Source organism: Chelonoidis abingdonii, chromosome 8 (genome assembly GCF_003597395.2).
Source record: "Chelonoidis abingdonii isolate Lonesome George chromosome 8, CheloAbing_2.0, whole genome shotgun sequence".
In the NCBI taxonomy this organism is placed as follows: Eukaryota; Metazoa; Chordata; order Testudines; family Testudinidae; genus Chelonoidis; species Chelonoidis abingdonii.
Window position 1 is genome coordinate 103,260,669 of NC_133776.1, and position 18,987 is coordinate 103,279,655.

General features: G+C 38.7%; 1 protein-coding gene across 1 annotated transcript in view; it reads right to left on the reverse strand.

Moving 5' to 3' along the window:
• Positions 1–18,987, reverse strand: part of WDR44 (WD repeat domain 44) — a 62,780-nt gene that overhangs the window by 33,298 nt on the left and 10,495 nt on the right. The window contains exons 2-4 of the mRNA XM_075068426.1: positions 11,305–11,341; positions 4,142–4,216; positions 2,849–3,506 (exon numbers count right to left, since the gene is read on the reverse strand). Coding sequence (XP_074924527.1) covers positions 2,849–3,506; positions 4,142–4,216; positions 11,305–11,341 — 770 coding nt within the window. The remainder of the gene's footprint in view (positions 1–2,848; positions 3,507–4,141; positions 4,217–11,304; positions 11,342–18,987) is intronic.

The following is an 18,987-nucleotide window of genomic DNA, read 5'->3' on the forward strand; positions in this document are numbered from 1 at the left end:
AAACTGTTATATCCCCCCTCAGTCTCCAGACTAAACAAACCCAATTTTTTCAATCTTCTGTCATATGTCATGTTTTCTAGACCTTTAATCATTTTTGTTGCTCTTCTCCAGACTTTCCCCAATTTGCCCACATCTTTCCTGAAATGTGGCACTCAGAACTGGACACAATACACCAGTTGAGGCGTAATCAACATGGAGAAGAGCAGAAGAATTACTTCTCATGTCTTGCTTACAACACCCCAGATCCCTTTCCCTCCTAGGCAGTCATTTCTCATTTTGTATGTGTGCAACTGATTGTTCCTTCCTAAGTGGAGTACTTTGCATTTTTCCTTATTGAATTCATCCTATTTACTTCAGGTTATTTCTCCAGTTTGTCCAGATCATTTTGAATTTTAATCCTATCCTCCAAAGCACTTGCAACCCGTCCGAGCTTGCTGATATCTGCAAACTTTATAAGTGTACTCGCTATGCCATTATTTAAACCACTGAAGAAGATATTAAACAGAACCAGATCCAGAACTGATACAACCTAGTTGGATCTACTATAAGGTATTTCCCTAGATTCTTTATGGGAAGGTCATGCGAGACAGCATGAAACTTTAGTGAAGTCAAGATATACCATATCTACTGTTTCCTGGCTATCCACAAGGCTTGTTATCCTATCAAAGAAAGCTACCAAATTGGTCTGACAAATCCATGCTGTTAGTTATCACCTTATCTTCTCAGTGTTTGCAAATTGATTGCTTAATTATTTGCTCCATTATCTTTCCGGGTACTGAAGTTAAGTTGATTGGTCTGTAATTTCCCCCGGGTTGTCCTTATTTTCCTTTTTATAGATGGGCAAATATAGTGCCATTTTCCAGTCCTCTGGAATCTCTCCCATCTTCCATGATTTTTCAAAGATAATCGCTAATGGCTCAGCTACCTCCTCAGTCAGCTTCTTGAGTATAGTAGGATGTATTTCATTAGGCCCTGGTGATTTGCAGACACTTAAGTAATTTTTAATTTGTTCTCTCTCTATGTTGGCCTCTGATCCTACCTCATTTTCACTGGCATTCACTAAGTTAAACATCCAATCACGAACAACCTTTTTGGTGAAGATCGAAACAAAAAACTCATCTCGCACTTCTGCAATCTCCACATTTTCTGCTGTTTTACCCCCTCATTGAATAACAGGCCAACCCTGTCCTGAGACTTCCTCTAGCTTCTAACATATTTGTAGAATATATTCGTGTTACCCTTTATGTCTCTAGCTAATTTAATCTTGTGTTATTTCCACTTTTTGCAAGACTTTTTTTTGTTTTGTTTTTTGTTTTGTTTTTTTTTGAGTTTCAGACCATTGAAGATCTCCTGGTTAAGCCAGGGTGATCTCTTGCCATATTTCCTATCTTTCCTACACAGTGGGAGAGTTTGCTCTTATTGTGACTTTTATAATGTCTCCTTGAAAAACCACCCACTCTAACTGTTTTTCCCCTAAAGTAATCTCTGAAACTAAATATTTATTATAGAATATTTTACAGGTCATTTACAATTTTAGAATCAACAAAAACTGAAATAGTCTGTAATGATATAAAATGATATAGTAACAATATGACCTCACTAACTCCTTCTCTTCATTACCCAGTGGTTAAAAATCACCCAAAAATTTATCTAAGCTGACTTTTGGCAAACGAAACTACACGATTTCTCTATTTGTTGGAGCAAAATTAATTTTTCTCCTAGTGGAACATTTCAAAGAGTTTCATTAGGAATGTGCCCTGCTTAAAAACCAAATCTTCAGACAATACACATGGGGAAAACCATCACTGGAAAACTAAAATGTATGTGTACTATGCTGGGTGTTTTACCTTTTATCACAAGAGTTCTATTTTGCTCAAAAGTATATTTTATAGCATATCAAACTTGCCGTTTTCTGTCCTACACTATTCTCAACATAAGACAGTCCTCTCCTATGCAGAAATAGTTGATAGAGTGCCAGAAGATCAAGCTTCTTTTGGTTCTGACTAAAAATTATTTGACAGTTATTGCATCAGAAATTTAGTACTGAAGGCTTAATTTGACCTGTGTGAACGGATTACAGTTTCTAATCAGCTGTCCTCACTGTTGCTGAGCAATTCTCTGGGACAGTATATAATTACTTAGTATAAAGTGGCATAGTGCTAGCTTCAGAACTGCGTCTCATGTTTACTTATGACACTCCAATACAAATGCACACCCAACCACCATTAGTAGAAGGTAGTAAGATGCCTATAGTATGGGCAACAATAACTAAAGTCATGTGTAGAGATTTTTAAGAAGTTCAATATGAATACCAAAGAACGACTCTACTTCTAAAGATCTAGCCATAAACATAGCCATCTAGCCAAAAACACAACTGAGTCTCACATCTAATCTGTGGCTTTCTAATCACTATTTTTCCAAAAACATTTAGTCTCCTGTTGCTGTGCAGAAGAGACATAAGCAGGGAAAAGAAAGGAACAGTGAAACTGATCACAAAATTGTGCAAACAGAAAATAAAGAAAATAGAGAAAATGTTTCCATTACCTTCTCTTGCACTGTTTTAGGTGTTCTGTCAGAATTTTTCCACTCACTTTTATTCAGAAGTATGGAGTGAGAGTTTCAAAAGAAAACGTGAGTTAACAGCCCAAATCCCATTGACTCTGAAAGGGCCTTGGGCTCCTAACTCACCTAGATATCTGAAAATCTCAATTGACTGTTCAGTTGATTGCATCTCTTTAATTTAAGTATAGCTAGCCAAAATAAAATCAAGAGGCTGAGCAGTTTCTGAACAGCAGAAAAATAGCAACTGTCTATTGACAGAATACCTTAGGGCAAAACATATACTTGCCTTCTAAACCAGATAACTTTCGCACCTCGAACTCCAATTCACTCTTTTTCTTCCGTGGTGGTGGAGCGGGCCGTGCAGGTGGTGGTGGTCTAGGAGGAGGAACATTTGCTGGAGGCGGTGGGCGTGCCGGAAGAGATTTCTTAGTGCTAGCAACTATATCAGGTTCTACACTAAGTTGCCTTGGGGGTTTGGCTGGAGGCATTTCTTCTGTTGTAAGATCTTTGGTAGGTAAGAAATCTGAAGTCACCTGTTCTAAAATATCTGTCTGTTTCACTTCTGTTATTTCCTCATTTTTAGATGTTTCTTTTGGTGAGTAAGTTTCTGTGATTTTAAGCTCTTCAGCTGCATTTATTATTTCTGCTAGTTTATTAGTAGTTTCACATTCTTGATGCTCAACAGCATGGTCAGAAGGCAAAAAATGCCCTCTGGATTCCACTTCTGCCTCCTTACATGTACTCTGAGTCACAGGTTCTTGAGTATCTTCTTGTAATGCTGATTCTGTAGCTACTAGTTCAGGAATGTTACTAAGGATATCTGCTCCAGGAATCCAAGTATTTGTATCTGAAGTTTGATCAGTTAGTTCTTTTCCTCGGGAAGCCAAAGGATCATCTTCTAGCTGTTGCACCTTTTGGCTTTCTTCTATAATACTGTCAATAATCTACAAAAACCCAAAGCATATATTTGCCAAGACACACAAATATAGGAAGGCTGAGTTCTTAGAGCACACTTGTCAGGCAGTCCATGCCACAGCACAGGATAAGTCTCAGCTTCTAAGGAAATGTCACCTCAATTTTATAATGAAAACAAGGACACAACCAGTAAACATTATCCTCCAGCATGTTTTAAACAAAATTATGGGGACTAGAAGCTAAGTACAGAAACACGCCCACTTGAGTGATAATGGGGGGGAAGTGACTTCAGAAAATGTAGACTGCATTTTAGTGTAGTTTACATTTTTTAAAAGATAAGGTTGTAACAAAACACAAATCAAACCTGATTAATTTTTTGACATTTATCATCCCTCACTCCCCCTATTTATTATACTGTAAACTAGCCAAATGATTTAGTGGCCACAAATCCTGATTTTTTATTTTGAACATATTTAGCTTGATTCCCCTCCCACCCCGCAAAACAGCATAGAACTGTGTATTAAGGTAATTTTAAAATTTATTGATTCCACTTTCAATATATTGCTAGAAATATTCCAATATTAAAATATTTTAATTCAGCTAAGAAAATTCTCAATCTAAATTTAGACGTTTTTATGTACTGGTAAAGAGATGTTTAACTAACCTCTTTAGAGTCATCTTGTTTTACTTCCTGTATCAGGGCCTCATTTGCAGCTCTGTGTATATTGCTGTCTGTTTCCTGTAACAACACCATCAATAATAAGTAAGGAAAGGAATAAGAAACTCCTCACTAAGGTAATTTAGTAAAGACACAAATTAAGTGGCAAAGCAGAAAAATATCCCAAGGGGGCAAACACTCTACTATATATGAAGACTGGTTTTATTGCTGTCATACTGAGAAGCTTAAGTAGTAGTTCATAGAGCAAACTGGAAAACATGTCACACTGGGGTAATCATAGAAATAGACAATATACTACACTGAAAAATAAAAAGTCACTCAATATTAGTAGTTTTCTATTCTCTTGCTATTTAGGAGTGCCTGATAAGGTCTCTGCCTTATCCCATCTTGATCCTACACAGAAATTAGAATCTCGTGCTTATGAAACCCAGTATTTTCCCCACTGAAATCTCACAAAAATCAATATTCTGAGTTCATTGCTAAAATGACCAAATTGAAGGTAATGTTGAGTTATGAGAAATAAATGCAAGCATATTTTTTAATAATCTGCAACAAATGAAAATTAGGAAAAATTAAACATTTATAAGAGAGAAGGTAGGTAAGGTAATATCTTTTACTGGACCAACTTCTGTTGGTGGAGGGTACAAGCTTTTGAACCACACACAGTTCTTCAGGTCTAGGAAAAGAAATCAGAGTGGGACAGACAGTGAGCATAAGGGGGTAACATATTGCAGGTCCCTTGAGGTGAGTGGGCAATAAGATGGTTACGCAAAAGGGGTTTGAAGCGGAGCATTAAGGGTATGTCTACACTACCCACCAGATCGGTGGGTAGTGATCGATCCGACTTCTGTATTCCACTGCGGCGAGAGGTGGAAGCAGAGTCGACGGGGGAGCAGCGGCAGTTGACCCCGCGCCACGAGGATGCGAAGTAAGTTGACCTAAGAGACGTAGACTTCAGCTCCACTATTCTCGTAGTGGAACTGCATCTCTTAGGTCGATTCCCTCTCAGTGTAGACCAGGCCTAAGGGTTAGCAGGCAGGCGTGTGTTACAGATTGTTGGAATGAGCCATGAAACCAGTGTCCCCATTAGGTCCATGGTTTTTAGTGTCTAGCAGTGTTAAGAATTTAAGCTCCCAGGCTTGCTCTTGAAGATGTCGTCCAAGTGTCAGAATGAGGAACGAGAGGTCAGATATGAAGCAATCGCTTTGTGAAGTGTTCGCTGATGGACGAGATGGCATCCTTGTCTTATTTTTGAGAGTTCATTTAGAGTGCAGGGATGGTCTAGTTTCACCCACAGTTGTTACTGGGGCATCTGATGCACCAGATGAGGTACCCTACATGTTGCGACAGGCACGTATAGGATCCATAAATCTTTAAAGGTGCGTTGTGAGGAGTATTCATCATCATAGGAGTGGAGAATGTCTGGGGGTTTTGTAGCCGTTGCTCTGATAGGTTCTGGTGCCATTTTGATTTGCTGTGTCCTGGTCCGCGGGGAGCCTACTAATGTTTGGGAGTTATCTGAAAGCCAGAGGAAGGAGTTCAGGAAAGATTTATTTCAGAATATGGTCCCCATAAAACATGGTTTGTAACTGTTTGATGATAATAGTCCATATGGGCTCCAGTGTAAGGTGGTAGGTGACAACTAGGGGTGACGGTCATTGGCTTCCCCCCTCCCACATACTGAAATAGGTTTTCCCAGGGTATCTGGGAGGCCCTTTCCATTATGCAATCTACTTCTCTGGTAGACCGTCCTCGCTTGCTGAAGGCAGTTTTAAGTGTGTTTAGGTAGTATATCCCTGACTCTCTCTTTGGTGCAAATTCAGGGGTAGCTGAGTGCCTGGCTGTAGATAAGAGATTTTTTGGTGTGTCTGAGGTGGTTGCTGGATCTGTGAGGGTAAGTTTGGTGATACATGGGTTTCTTGTACATAAACATTTGTAGAATTGGTTCAGTAAGAGACACTACCTTACCCCCTTGTGTTTCTCATACCCTGGGATCAACACAGCTACATTTATAGTAATTTACGTAAAGTTTGTCTTCATTATGTAAAACTAGTTCAGTACAAGTGATCTTTAGGTACTTGCAATATTTTCACATTTTTAAAGCCTAGTACTACCATCAACCACAACAGCAAGTGTAATGTGATTAGTAATTACCAGATTAAAGCAGGACAGTCACATTTGGCAATCACAAATAAGTGTGGGCTCTTGAAAATTCACAACCTTGTATTCTGTCCTAACTATAACTGCTTAACACCTGGCATAGCAATACTAGTTAATACAACTAAATACAGAGGTATGTTCAATCAGATGCTTTTGGAATCTAATGAAACTGCAGTACAGTATATTAAACCCATTTCATTATAAGGTTTAATGAACACAAACAGAATACTTAAGCAGCTGTTCACCATTCCTCAGACAGACAAAACTGCTCCACCTTAAAATGAAAGTCATTAAATGTGATCCTTATGGGATATTTGCTTGTTACAAAAAGAAATGTTGTTAGAAAATACTCTCACATCCAGGGCAGACTGCATCTTGTACCATTCATCGGAATAGTATTTCCACTGATTATATTTTAACTTTATGAACAAATCTTAAACATACAATGCAAACCTTAGAGCACTTTGTTTCACCCCCAGTCACGCTTAGCCAAGAAAGTAAAATGTAGCATAAATTTGAGCAAGTTTGCATAGAAGCAGCTCCAGGAAAACAGTGCAATTGACACAATGAAGTGTATTAAATAACTAAGACCTAAAGCAAACGTTTGGAACCCAATTCTAAAGCATTAGCCATTTACTTAGCTCAAGTAACTAAAAACTTAATTTTGAACATTTTAGAGATTGGTTAAAGACCTACAATTGCATGTTAAAAGTGTGGACTTTTCATACAATGACAAAAAAATGTCCAAAAGAAAAAGTATTTCTTTAATTGAAATATGCTATTCGAGTTATGGTCATACCCATTACTTCTTGAACAGCATTTCTAAATAGTTACTGGCTGTACTGGCATGACATTCTGTGCAGTATTTTCAGGAGACTGCCACCATTTGTTTAAGCTTAACCCAGGGAGCAAAAATGAGCATTTCTCAGGAACAGAAAAAAAGTTATACTGGAAAATTGATGTTACTAATCAGTGGAAGTGCTCCTTACACATCTGCTACTGCAATTTAGTTATTAGGAATTCACTTTCTCCTCTTTAACACTGCTAAGGGGACAAAAAATGCTAGTTTTCATTTCAGCGGACAAAATACTGATCATAGGCTAACCCGTAAGCTTTTAGATACTCTGCAACTCACCTACTATATGGCTTACGATGATGTGGAGAAAAGAGTGGCTCTTAGAGCCCAAACCCACAGGCAAAGGTCAGTATTAGCTAGTCTTACACAGAAGAGACAAATCCTGGTGCATAACTGGCTGAGAGGAGTAAGCTGATAAGCCATTATTTTAACCTGTGATGAGGTCAAACCAATGCAAGCGCAATGTAAAATGAACACACTATTCTACAGTTCTGGTCTGGTGACAGAGCAAATCAGGAAGCAGTGATTTTCATGCAAGTTGAACAGTGCTCCCTCCCACCCTCATCCCGACCTCTTATTTCATTAAGCCTTCAAACTATTGGCAATTTTAATCTTAAATTCATAGCCAAAGTGAAAAGATTTGACATTTCATATATTAATATGCATGTGCACTTTGTATTTTACAGCATCTCAATATTTTTTTTTCTTGATAGAGGCAGAGGGCCTTTTTTTCAGACTACTGTATCTTGATAGAGATTTTAATTGACAACCATTTGAGTATAAATTTAGGAAATTTGGTCTATTTTTTCTAGATCTTTTAGTAACCCAGTACAGTTAAAAGGTGTGTTATCCAGCACTTTACCAACTGGAAAGGTCTAGAAACCAGCATTTTTGATACCTCCCAACACAAATATTCAATCTAGTAACCAGGACCGATGCTGACGCTAACTGGAATTGATGCCAAAGCTATTCGGGACTCCAGTATTTCCAAGAGCAGTCAGACTATGCTCAATTTAGTCAAGAAGAGCCAAAGGCTGTTCTGTTTGTATCCGCCATTCTGATTGGCCGGTTTACTACTCTGTGTATAGTCCTGTGTTTATCATAAAATATCAGTGCCATACTACCACTATGGCATCCAAAATACCAGTGAAAAGCAAAGGAGAGAAGCATAAGACTTGTGTTGATATTAAAACACAAAATAGATATTTCTACATGCCTTGTAAAAGGTGAGAATAGAAATGTGGTCTCATCTCAAAAAAGATTTACTTGCATTAGAAAAGGTTCAGATAAGGGCAACCAAAATAATTAGGGATTTGGAACAGGTTCCATATAAGAAGCGATTAAAGAGGCTAGGACTTTTCAACTTGAAAAAGAGGAGACTAAGGGGGGATACGATAGAGGTATATAAAATCATGAGTGATATGAAGAAAGTAAATATGGAAAAGTTATTTACTTGTTCCCATAATACAAGAACTAGGGGCCACCAAACGAAATTAATGGGTAGCAGGTTTAAAACAAGTAAAAGGAAGTTCTTCACACAGTGCACAGCAGGGCTTTGGAGCTGTGCTCCGGTTCCGCTCCTGCTGCAGGCAAAAACCTGCAGCTCCACTGCTCCAGAACTGCTTTGCGATCCAGATCCGGGCTCCATGCCAAAGCCCTGGCACACAATCAATTTGTGGAACTCCTTGCCTGAGGAGATTGTGAAGGCTAGGACTATAACAGCATTTAAAAGAGAACTGGATAAATTCATGGAGGTTAAGTCCGTTAATGACTATTAGCCAGGATGGGTAAGGAATGGTGTCCCTAGCCTCTGTTTTTCAGAGGGTGGAGATGGATGGCAGAAGAGAGATCACTTCATCATTACCTGTTAGGTTCACTCCCTCTGGGACACCTGGCATTGGCCACTGTTGGTAGACAGGATACTGGGCTAGATGGACCTTTGGTCTGACCCAATATGACCGTTCTTAATGTTTATTCATTTTATTGTATTCTATTCTTTGAAAATTGGTAATAACCCTTAGTTAACTGGAGTTTTTGACTAACCAGCACCCTCCATTCCTCCAACATGCCGGATAACAAAGCTTTTACTGTAATATCAAGTTTGTCAAAAAATTGTAATATCAGACCAAATTTTATGTGTTCAATGGGATCCAGTTTAGTCTACAATTAAACGTCTTAACTAATCTCAGTTAAAAATCAGAAGTCAACATGTTTATGGCCTGAGAAGGAACAGGAAGAACTGTCTATAATACATGCCAACAATTAGAATTGAAAAGTTAGAAAATAAGGGCAAGTTCTTGAAAAGTAGGAGCCTGATTTCCAGGACCCAAATCCATATTCAGGTATCTAAATCAGTAGCCTGATTTTTAACCAGGCAGAGCACCCAACAGTTATCGGTGAATTCTGTGGAACTCAGCTGTCTTTTGAAAGCCAAGTTTAGGCACATTTATTTTTAAGCGTTGGCCCAGAAATGTACATTATTATATAGTAGAGAAGCACGTGCAGTTATTCTATCAGAGAACAAATTAATGAGCAACATTACTCAACAGTAGAGTATATATAAGCACTTTCCCCATAACAGAAATACTTGTATATTTTAATGTACTTTTTCTAATTACTCTTAGTGACATGACATCATATAAAACTCCCACAACACTTTAATTTAGGCTACTCTTCAAAGGCATACTGACAAGGTGACAAGCAAACACATTTTGACACAAATACATCCCACTATAGTCTGTGCCTCAACAAGCTTGCTATATTAAATTTCCACTTTTGTTGACATTAACACAGTAGACTTTGGACTTGTGAAAGATCCCAAACTCCTTCAGCTGTATGGTTAGTCACAAGTTTAATGAACTGATAATGGTACCAAGCAATGAAGCTGATAATGTGTTTTTATACAAGGCTGATTTTTGAAGGTCAAGTGATTTAGGAAGATGCTCCTTAATGAAAAATGAAAATTAGTAACATGGTGAGGACCTCATAAGCAACAAACAGTAGTGCCCAGCCACTGCATATACTTAAAAATGTAGATTATAGCCAAATGTTCACACTCAAAGTTTAGCCCATGATACATGGAATCCAGCTCAATCCACATCCACATACTACTTAGTTAGAATTAAATAGAACTACATTTACTGAAAAGTTTAGACATTTAATACCACATTGTCAAGGAGACATTGAAATTAAAACAGGATACCAGGAAAGACACCTATAAAATTTAATGACAAAGTTAAGTTACTGACTTTTCAAAATCTCTCCTCCTAAATCTCAAAAATATATGCTGTTATCTGTGGGACAGTGTTATGACTTATTTTCTACCACTGTTGATGAACCAAAATATTGCTATTTTCACTACTGATTACCCAGCACTTTGGGACAGAAATGGCCAACCCTGCTCTACTCCACATAAAAGATTATTGTATATCACCACCTTTGGCCCTTCTCCCAACCCATATAATGAATTGTATCTGTACATATACCAATTCCTGACCTACTTAATAAATGCCAGAGGTTCAGCTGCACTGTCATTGTGCACAGAAGCAGCATACTAATTACCTGCGTGGGAAGTGGTGATGCTGCCTTGATAAGCTAAATTTAGAGTTTTGCTTTCATGTCACCTGAAGCGGTAGCTTTTGAAATATAAACACTTTGCTGCCTTCCATCACCAAAATACAAATAGAAATTTTAGTCAATGATTTGAAATAAGTCAGCATAATCAAGGTGACCAAAAAATTCTCCAACGTACTCCTGTATCTGAATATAAAACAAAAGAAATGGGTCCAGTTCCTCTACATACTGTTTGAGTAATTAAAAACTCTGCAAATTTAAGGATACCTATTTATTAGCTCTTTAGTCAAAGCATGAAGGTTCATTTTTCTTTTCCTTTAAGCTAAAGGAAACAAGCAAAGTTTAAATTTAAAAAAAAAAAAGAAGCATAAAAAACCCAAACCAACCAACCCACAACAAGGAAAGTCTGTTTGGGAAAAAGCTTCATTCTTAGTTTGCCATTTTCTGCCTAGGCGTGCAGCTATATAGTATCATGAATCAATATTATGGACTTACGGTCAGGTATGTTACAGAAGCATTGTCAAATTACAAACATTTAAGATTATATAAAGAGACACACCTTTAATACATGGGACCCAACTTTTGTCGGTGACCTGCTGGAAAAAAAAGGGAAAAAAAGATTTAGATGAAAGTATGCAAAAGAACCCCAAAGCTCTAAAAATGAATCCTTCCCTTGATCATTTAATGGAAGTTTCACTACACAAAAACCACAAGGACAAAGTTCTTCTCTAAACTAGTGGTTTACTTTGAATTTTCAGTTTAAAAATATTACATCTGCCTCTTCTACACGAAGACAAGCGATTGCACCACAGGTTCCTCAACACTTACAGTGCAGACTTTTCAGAGAAGCTGAAGGGAGTTAAATGCTCAGTTGTCACTGAAATTTGACAGGAGCTGGGAAAACAACTCCCAAAAATCTCCTTTGAAAACCCCAGCCAAAAGCTATTTCTAAGAACCTAATAAGAAGATTAACCTGCCCTCCATCCCTTCTTTAAAAGGGATGCTATCCCATCTCTGTGGCCATTGACCATTTCTAATCAGAGGGATTTTAACAGAGTTATTGCTCATGAAAGATGCCAGAGAGGCATCACTGAAAACTGAAGCGCTCATTGAAAGGAACAGTGCAAACTCCAAAAGAGCAGTCAAGTGCCTCAGCCCTGAATGACCGAGTCATCTCTGGCATGTCCATTCAATCTTCAGCCTCTCCATAAAGGCTGCAACCAAGAGTTACAACTAGCACGGACTATGATAAGAACACCTTCATATCAGTCACAGGAATGAGACAAGCAGCTTGGACACTTGGCCTTCAGAAGTTTACATTCAGAGCCAGAGAACTACATTTGCATCCACCCTGAAGTGCAACTTCTAATAAATCTAATCAGAGAAAAGCTCTAGATGCCTTCAGGGATTGGGCACCAGGGAGCTATTCATCTTCAGGTCACTGGTTTAACGATACTCAGGTTGACAGCAAGGGAAAGTTGACTGGTTTATTTTACTTCTGCAATGTACCCAAATTCCTGGACCTGTTCTTGATTTTTGGTGTTCCAGAAGATACTCTTATATTGAACAGTGCTGCGGCAGTTTTTTGACTTCAGGGCCCTTAAAGTTACATACACCATAATCTCTGCCTATTATGGGCTGTTTGCCCATAGTCTGCTTCCTCCCATGAGAATATCAAAGTCTGAAGCTACGTTAAACAAACTGCTCAAGTATTTTAACTGGCTGCAGAGTTCAGTGACCACACCTTTGATGAACCACATAAATAATCAAATCCTTGCTTCCTAATTGATTAGGCCTAGTCCACACTTAAAACTTTTTGCCAAAAGTTATGTCAGTTAGGAGTGTGAAAAAAAATAATCACATCTCTAAACCAATATAGCTGTGCCAGCAAAAGCCCCATTGTACATACAGTTATGCCTGCGAAAGATTTCTTTTCCTGGTAATAGCTTATTTAATTCAAGAAACTGGCATAATAATACTTGCAAAAGAACTCTTGGCAGTAAAAGCTGCAACTGCATTAGGAGGGTTTGCTGGTACAGCCATATCAGCAAACCCTTTCTAGTATAGCCAAGGCCTAAGAGAAGTGGTTTTTCCAGACCTTTTTCCTTCATCTTTTTTCCTGAATGACAGTTTAAAGGGACAATATCAACTTGAAAAACAAGCAATTACCATCTTTTTTTGGTTTTTAAAAAGACTACCATTGTTACAGAGACAACTAAAAAAATAAAATGTAAGGTTAGAGAAAAATATTTACTCAGTTTACTTCAGTCATCAAGTTTTTGTTTTTGTTCAAGAAGGTCCTTCAAAGAATGGAGTGAGATTTCTGTGGTTTTCATTTTGTTTTTTAATAAAAGTAAGGTGCAGGATCCAAAACTACTTTCAGTTTTTAAAAATTGACTAGATTTCAGGCTGACAGCGTCACTTTAATAGGAAAAAACAGTATGCTTTTGAAATTCATTAATGCATTGGACAGAGATTTCCAGAGATATACAGAATATTTGTAGTAATATAGACAGTAACTTATTTCACTGATTATGATGTAAAATTACTAGAAGTAAATGTTGGCCAATGTGTTCAGGTCAATAAAGCAATACTTAACTCAAATATCAGTATGTGCCTTTTACTGCTACTCTTAACACATTGCTTGGGAAGATGACCTATCACTCACTCCCCTCTCCTCCTCCTCCACTCCCTCTTCCCAGCAGCTATCCATAACCACTCTGTATTTCCAATTAGAAGGACTTTGTACTATAATCCCTTAATTTTGAATTGAAAAGGAGAACTGACGTACACAGTACCATGTCACTATAGCCATAAATCTTAGAAGTATTTTATTCCTTAGTATTATTATTAAACACGTTTATTGTGGCAGTGCCCAAGGACCAACCAAGATTGGGGGGCCACTATGCTAAACACTGTACAAATACAACAGATGGTCATTTAGATTAAGTTCTTCAGGGGGAAGGACTAAGGTGGTCAAAGATATTTCAGACACCTTGTTACAAAGTAATAATACTAAACAAAGTTATATGAGTATGTAACTAAAACTGATTATTTCTAAGCAAAGAAATACACCAGGGAAACACCCCCTCACATTCCTACACGAATTGTATGAAGTAAGTAGTCTAGTAAACCAATTTAATTCTTTCCGCCTTCTGTGGCTAGATTTTTTAGATTTAAAATAATTAACTGCAGTTTCTCGGGAAAACACACACAAGTTCCATTTAATTATTTTCCACTTCTGATGTGTAACTGAAGTGTACAGAATGCCTACAAAGAGAATACAATAAGAACGTCAAAGGTATCACAAGGTATAACACAAGTATTTGATAAGGCTGTTGAATAAAAGTCACATTAAAGATAATGTTTTTTGTTGCTGTGGCATCTATTCAACATAAGGTAGGGGTGGCCAAACTGAGCCTGAGAAGGAGCCAGAATTTACCATGTACATTGCCAAAGAGCCACAGTACCAGGTCAGCAGTCCCCCGTCCACTCCCCAGCCCCCACCAATCATTACCTCCTCTGCCCTCCCCCTCCGCCCACTGCAATCACATGCTTCACACACACAGGAGGCTATGGTGGGGAGAGGGGAGGAGTGAGGACATGGCAGGCTCAGGGGAAGTGACAGGGGCCTTCGGGAAAGTGGTGGTAGCGCTTGGGGCAGAGCCAGGGGTTGAGCAGTGAGTACTCTCCGGCACGCTGGAAAGTTGGCATCTATAGCTCCAGCCCTGCAATCAGTGCCTAGGTAAGGAGCCACAGGTTGGCCACCCCACAGTAAGGCATTCAGATTACCTGCCATAATTATTTTTGGTTGTGGTGGCATAATTCTCTGAGATCAATCTGTGGTGCAGTAAGAATAAAATAAATCCTGTTCATTAGGCTTGTGTGTACTTCATTTCAATTATTCATAAATGTCACTACTTGTCCCTCCAAAGCATGAGTGCTTCACATTTTTATGCCTCTATAACTCAGCATAGCAAGTACATAAACAAAAAACAAAAATAAAAAAACTCCACATAACTTGTTAGTAGGCACTTTTACCAATAAGAGTTTGTTAATATTGTTCTGTAATGGTTTTCTTTTCTTTCCCAGCCCCCTAAAATGATCTATCAGATCTTCATCAGACACTGATTTTACAAATACTGTATCTGAACAGCAGCAGTTTCATAAATAAATGTACAGAAGACATGGAAATTTATTTGGTAGAAATATTAGTCAATTATAGAAGTTTGAGTCTGCATGAAAAAATCAGTTAGGAAGTCTCTATGCTATACGAACAATAAAATGTAACGTACTAAACAAAAACTTAAGGCAAATGAAGATGCTAGATACTGTTATTAGTTATGAAAGTAATTGATATTCATCCAGGAAATTTATCAGCTCTATAATCCCATTTAGCAGTTAGAGGATCATCCCTGCATAACAGATTTCATAAAAATCCTTTCCAACAAAACTGATTTTCAGTTAAATGCAGATGAAATGTTTAGAGAGTAGCTTGTTTAGGTTATTGTCACTACACCTGAATAAATGGGGTTTAATAGGCAAAGCAGGAGTCAAAGAATACCCAGTGGGACAGCCACAAACATAACCAGCTTATTAAAGTATCTAAAACTGAAAATACCAGCAGCCTTCTGCAGATCTTGCTCTTATATTCATTCAACCTACTTATTCCTCCGAACACCGACCAGGCTATAAAAAGCCACCTTCTCCCCGTTTCCCCTTATTGGGCAGCTCCATGCTAGTAGACTGTCAAGCAAGAGCAGAGACTTCATGAAGATTAAAGTCTTGACCACTGAACAGCTTCTTGCCGAATTCAGTGCAAATGAAAACAGGAGATATTTAGGCCTGCGCACTGTCCATGATACATCATCTTTGAGAAGATTACTGCACTTCCTTTGTCTAAGAAAAGAAAGTTGATCTAATCCACCTGGATTTCAGTAAGGCATTTGACACAATTCTACATGGGAAATTATTAGTTATATTGGAGAAGATGGGGATTAATGAGAATTGAAAGGTGGATAAGGACTGGTTAAAGGGAGGCTACAGTGGGGTATACTGCAAGGTGAACCATCAGGCTGGAGGGAGGTTACTAGTGCAGTTCCTCAGGGACTGGTCTTAGGACCAATATTATTTAACATTTTTATTATTGACAAAAAGTGGGATGCACGAATAAAATTGGCAAGTGACACAAAGTTGGGAGGTATTGCTAATACGGAGGAGAACCAGAACATCTTACAAAAGGATCTGGATGACCTCGTGAACTGGAGTAATAGAAATGGGATGAAATTTAATAGTGCAACGTCATGCATTTAGGGACTAACAAGAACATTTTTTCCTATTAGCTGGGGGGCATATCAGTTGGAATTGACAGGAGGAGGAAAAAGACGTGGGTGTTTTGGTTGATCACAGGACTATGAGCTACCAAGGTGATCTAGTTGTGAAAAAGGCTAATGCAGTCCTAGGACGCATCAGGTGAGGTATTTCCAGTAGAGACGGGGAAGCATTAGAACCATTATACAAGGCACTGGTGAGACCTCATCTAGAACACTGTGTGCAGTTCTCATCTCCCATGTTTAAGAAAGATGAATTTGAACTGGAACAGGTTCAGAGAAGGGCTACCAAGATGCCCAGAGAAAATGGAAAACCTCTCTCATGAGAGAAGACTCAAAAGATCTTGGCTTGTTCTGCATACCAAAAGAAGGATGAGGGAGATATGATTGCGCTCTACAAATACATCAGAGGAATAAATACCAGGGAGGGAGAAAAGCTATATGGACACAAGTACAAGGGATATAAACTGGCCATCAACAAGTTTAGGCTTAAAATTAGGTGAAGATTTCTAAACATCAGAGTGAAGTTCTGGAGCTCCAAGGGGAGCAGTGGGGGCAAAAAACCTAACTGGTTTCAAGACTGAGCTTGATAAGTTTATGGAGGTGATGATATGATGAGACTGCCTACAATGACGTGTAGCCGATTTGCGACTGCTAGTACCAAATCTCTCCAACGGCTGATGATGGGACGCTAGATGGGAAAGGCTCTGAGTTATTATAGATGTCTGGCTGGTAGGTCTTGCCCACACGCTCAGGGTCTGATTGTCATATTTGGGGTCAGGAAGGAATTTTCCCCCAGGTCAGACTGGCCAAGAACCTGGGGGGTTTCCCCTTCCTCTGCAGCACGGGTCACTTGCAGGTTTAAACTAGTGTAAATGCTGGATTCTCTGTAACTTGAAGTCTTTAAACCATGATTTGAGATCATCAGTAACTCAGGCAGAAGTTAGGGGTCTATTACAGGAGTGGGTGGGTGAGGTTCTGTGTCTTGCAACATGCAAGTGGTCAGACTAGATGATCATGATGGTCCCTTCTGAGCTTAAATTTTAATGTATCTATGAACGACACAAACCTTTCGTCAAATCCCTTAACTAATCTGCTTGCTTCCCTGGGATGAAGGAACAAGAGGGGAACAAACTGGCTCAGGATCAGCCTAGGTTAGAGGAAGATGAGGCTGACAGGAAGAGGGAAACAGGACTGGACTGGACTGAAGCCACAAGACCATCTTGTACAGGTGGTATATGTTTGACCTCAGTCAGCCCAGTTCAGTCATCATATCCATTATTGCTTTTCGATTTCCATGTGACACCAAGGACATGTAATGTTTTCCTCCTTCCTATGACCTATAGCTGCTAGAGGCTTTAATTATTCCTATCTACAGATCTTACTGCAGTCGTCTAGACCTTTGTAATCACAAGGATACACCACTACTATGTACTCTACTTGAGCTACCGTTGGAAAACATTTGGAAATATCAGCTGATAGAGAACAAAGAAGCTTGTCTCAGGAGGGGTGAGCCATTTTAAGGATATAATTAATGCACTATACACTGCACTGGCTACCGATTCGCTCCAACTGCAGTTTTAGATGTTGGTTAAAATAGGTATAGGAACAAAGGAAGTACCATACATGTCACATCAGCGTTTTATCTAGTCTCTAATAATGGCCAGTATGAGATGCTTCAAAGTTTAAAACTCCAATAATATAATAGCCTTAGGATAGTCAGATCGTAATCCCCAAAAAACTAGTGGTTGGCTTACATCCTAAAAGCATGAGCGCTGAAACCCTCAAATATTTACCCTACCTAATTAATGTAACAGAGGATATTTTATAGTCCATGGAAGTCTAATTCTTTTTTTAATTCTACAATTCTCTGTCCTAATCTCCTGTAACGAGAAGTTCCAAGTTTCCCCGTGTGTAGTTCACAAGAAATGTCCCCTTATCATTATTAAGTCTGCTACTGTTTCCATCTGGGTGACACTTTTTTCTTGTGATATGAGAAAGTCACTCAGGCATTTATTTACTCTATTTATACAATTCATTATCTCTACCATCTCACTTGCCTCTTCTCTAAACTGAAGAGCCTGAATCACTTTCCTCTCCTGAAAATCTTCATGTCTCTATTAATCTTCATTGCCATTCCTGGAACCCCTTCTATCACTATACCCTTTTTGAAATGGGGTGACTAAAAATAGTAGTCCAGATAAGGGCATGCCATCTGTTTATATAGGGTCATTACAATATTTTCAGTTTTATTCTCTATTAATACAGACTCATCTAGGATGCATTTTGACCCTAGCTGCACACTGAGCAGATGTGCTCATTGATCAGTCCATACCAATGCCCAAGTTATTTTCCTCAGTGATGAACAGAAAACTAATTAAGGCTGACATGGTCCAGGACCTAGTTATCTGAGAGACTGACTCTCTCCATATGTCCAGTCACAGAAGCATAGTTACAAATAAAATGAAAGAAGATATACTTTGACAATGAAACATATAGGCTCAGCTAGTGGGAATGCTTTAGCTCCCTAAACATCTGGCTTAGCCTATTTAATCTTACTGAAGTCCCCAATCCGGAAGGGCAAGCTCAGCCATTAATCATCAGGATAAATTGCATTCTATGCAGTTACTTGTATGGATTTTTATCCATACTAAACATTTACATAGCACCATAGTTTTGCATGATGCCTCCTGAAGGAGTTGAGGTTGTGATTGTCATAGCTTCCTACTCAGATTTGAACCTTAGAGTTCAGAAACTAAGATGCTAGCATGAAACCTCCAAGCTTAATTACCAGCTTGGATCTGATAGCGCTGCCACCAGCCAAAAATTCCAGTGTTTGGCTCACTCTGGTCTCCCCAAAACCTTCCCTGGGGGACCCCAAGACTCAGATGCCCTGAGTCTTACCACAAAGG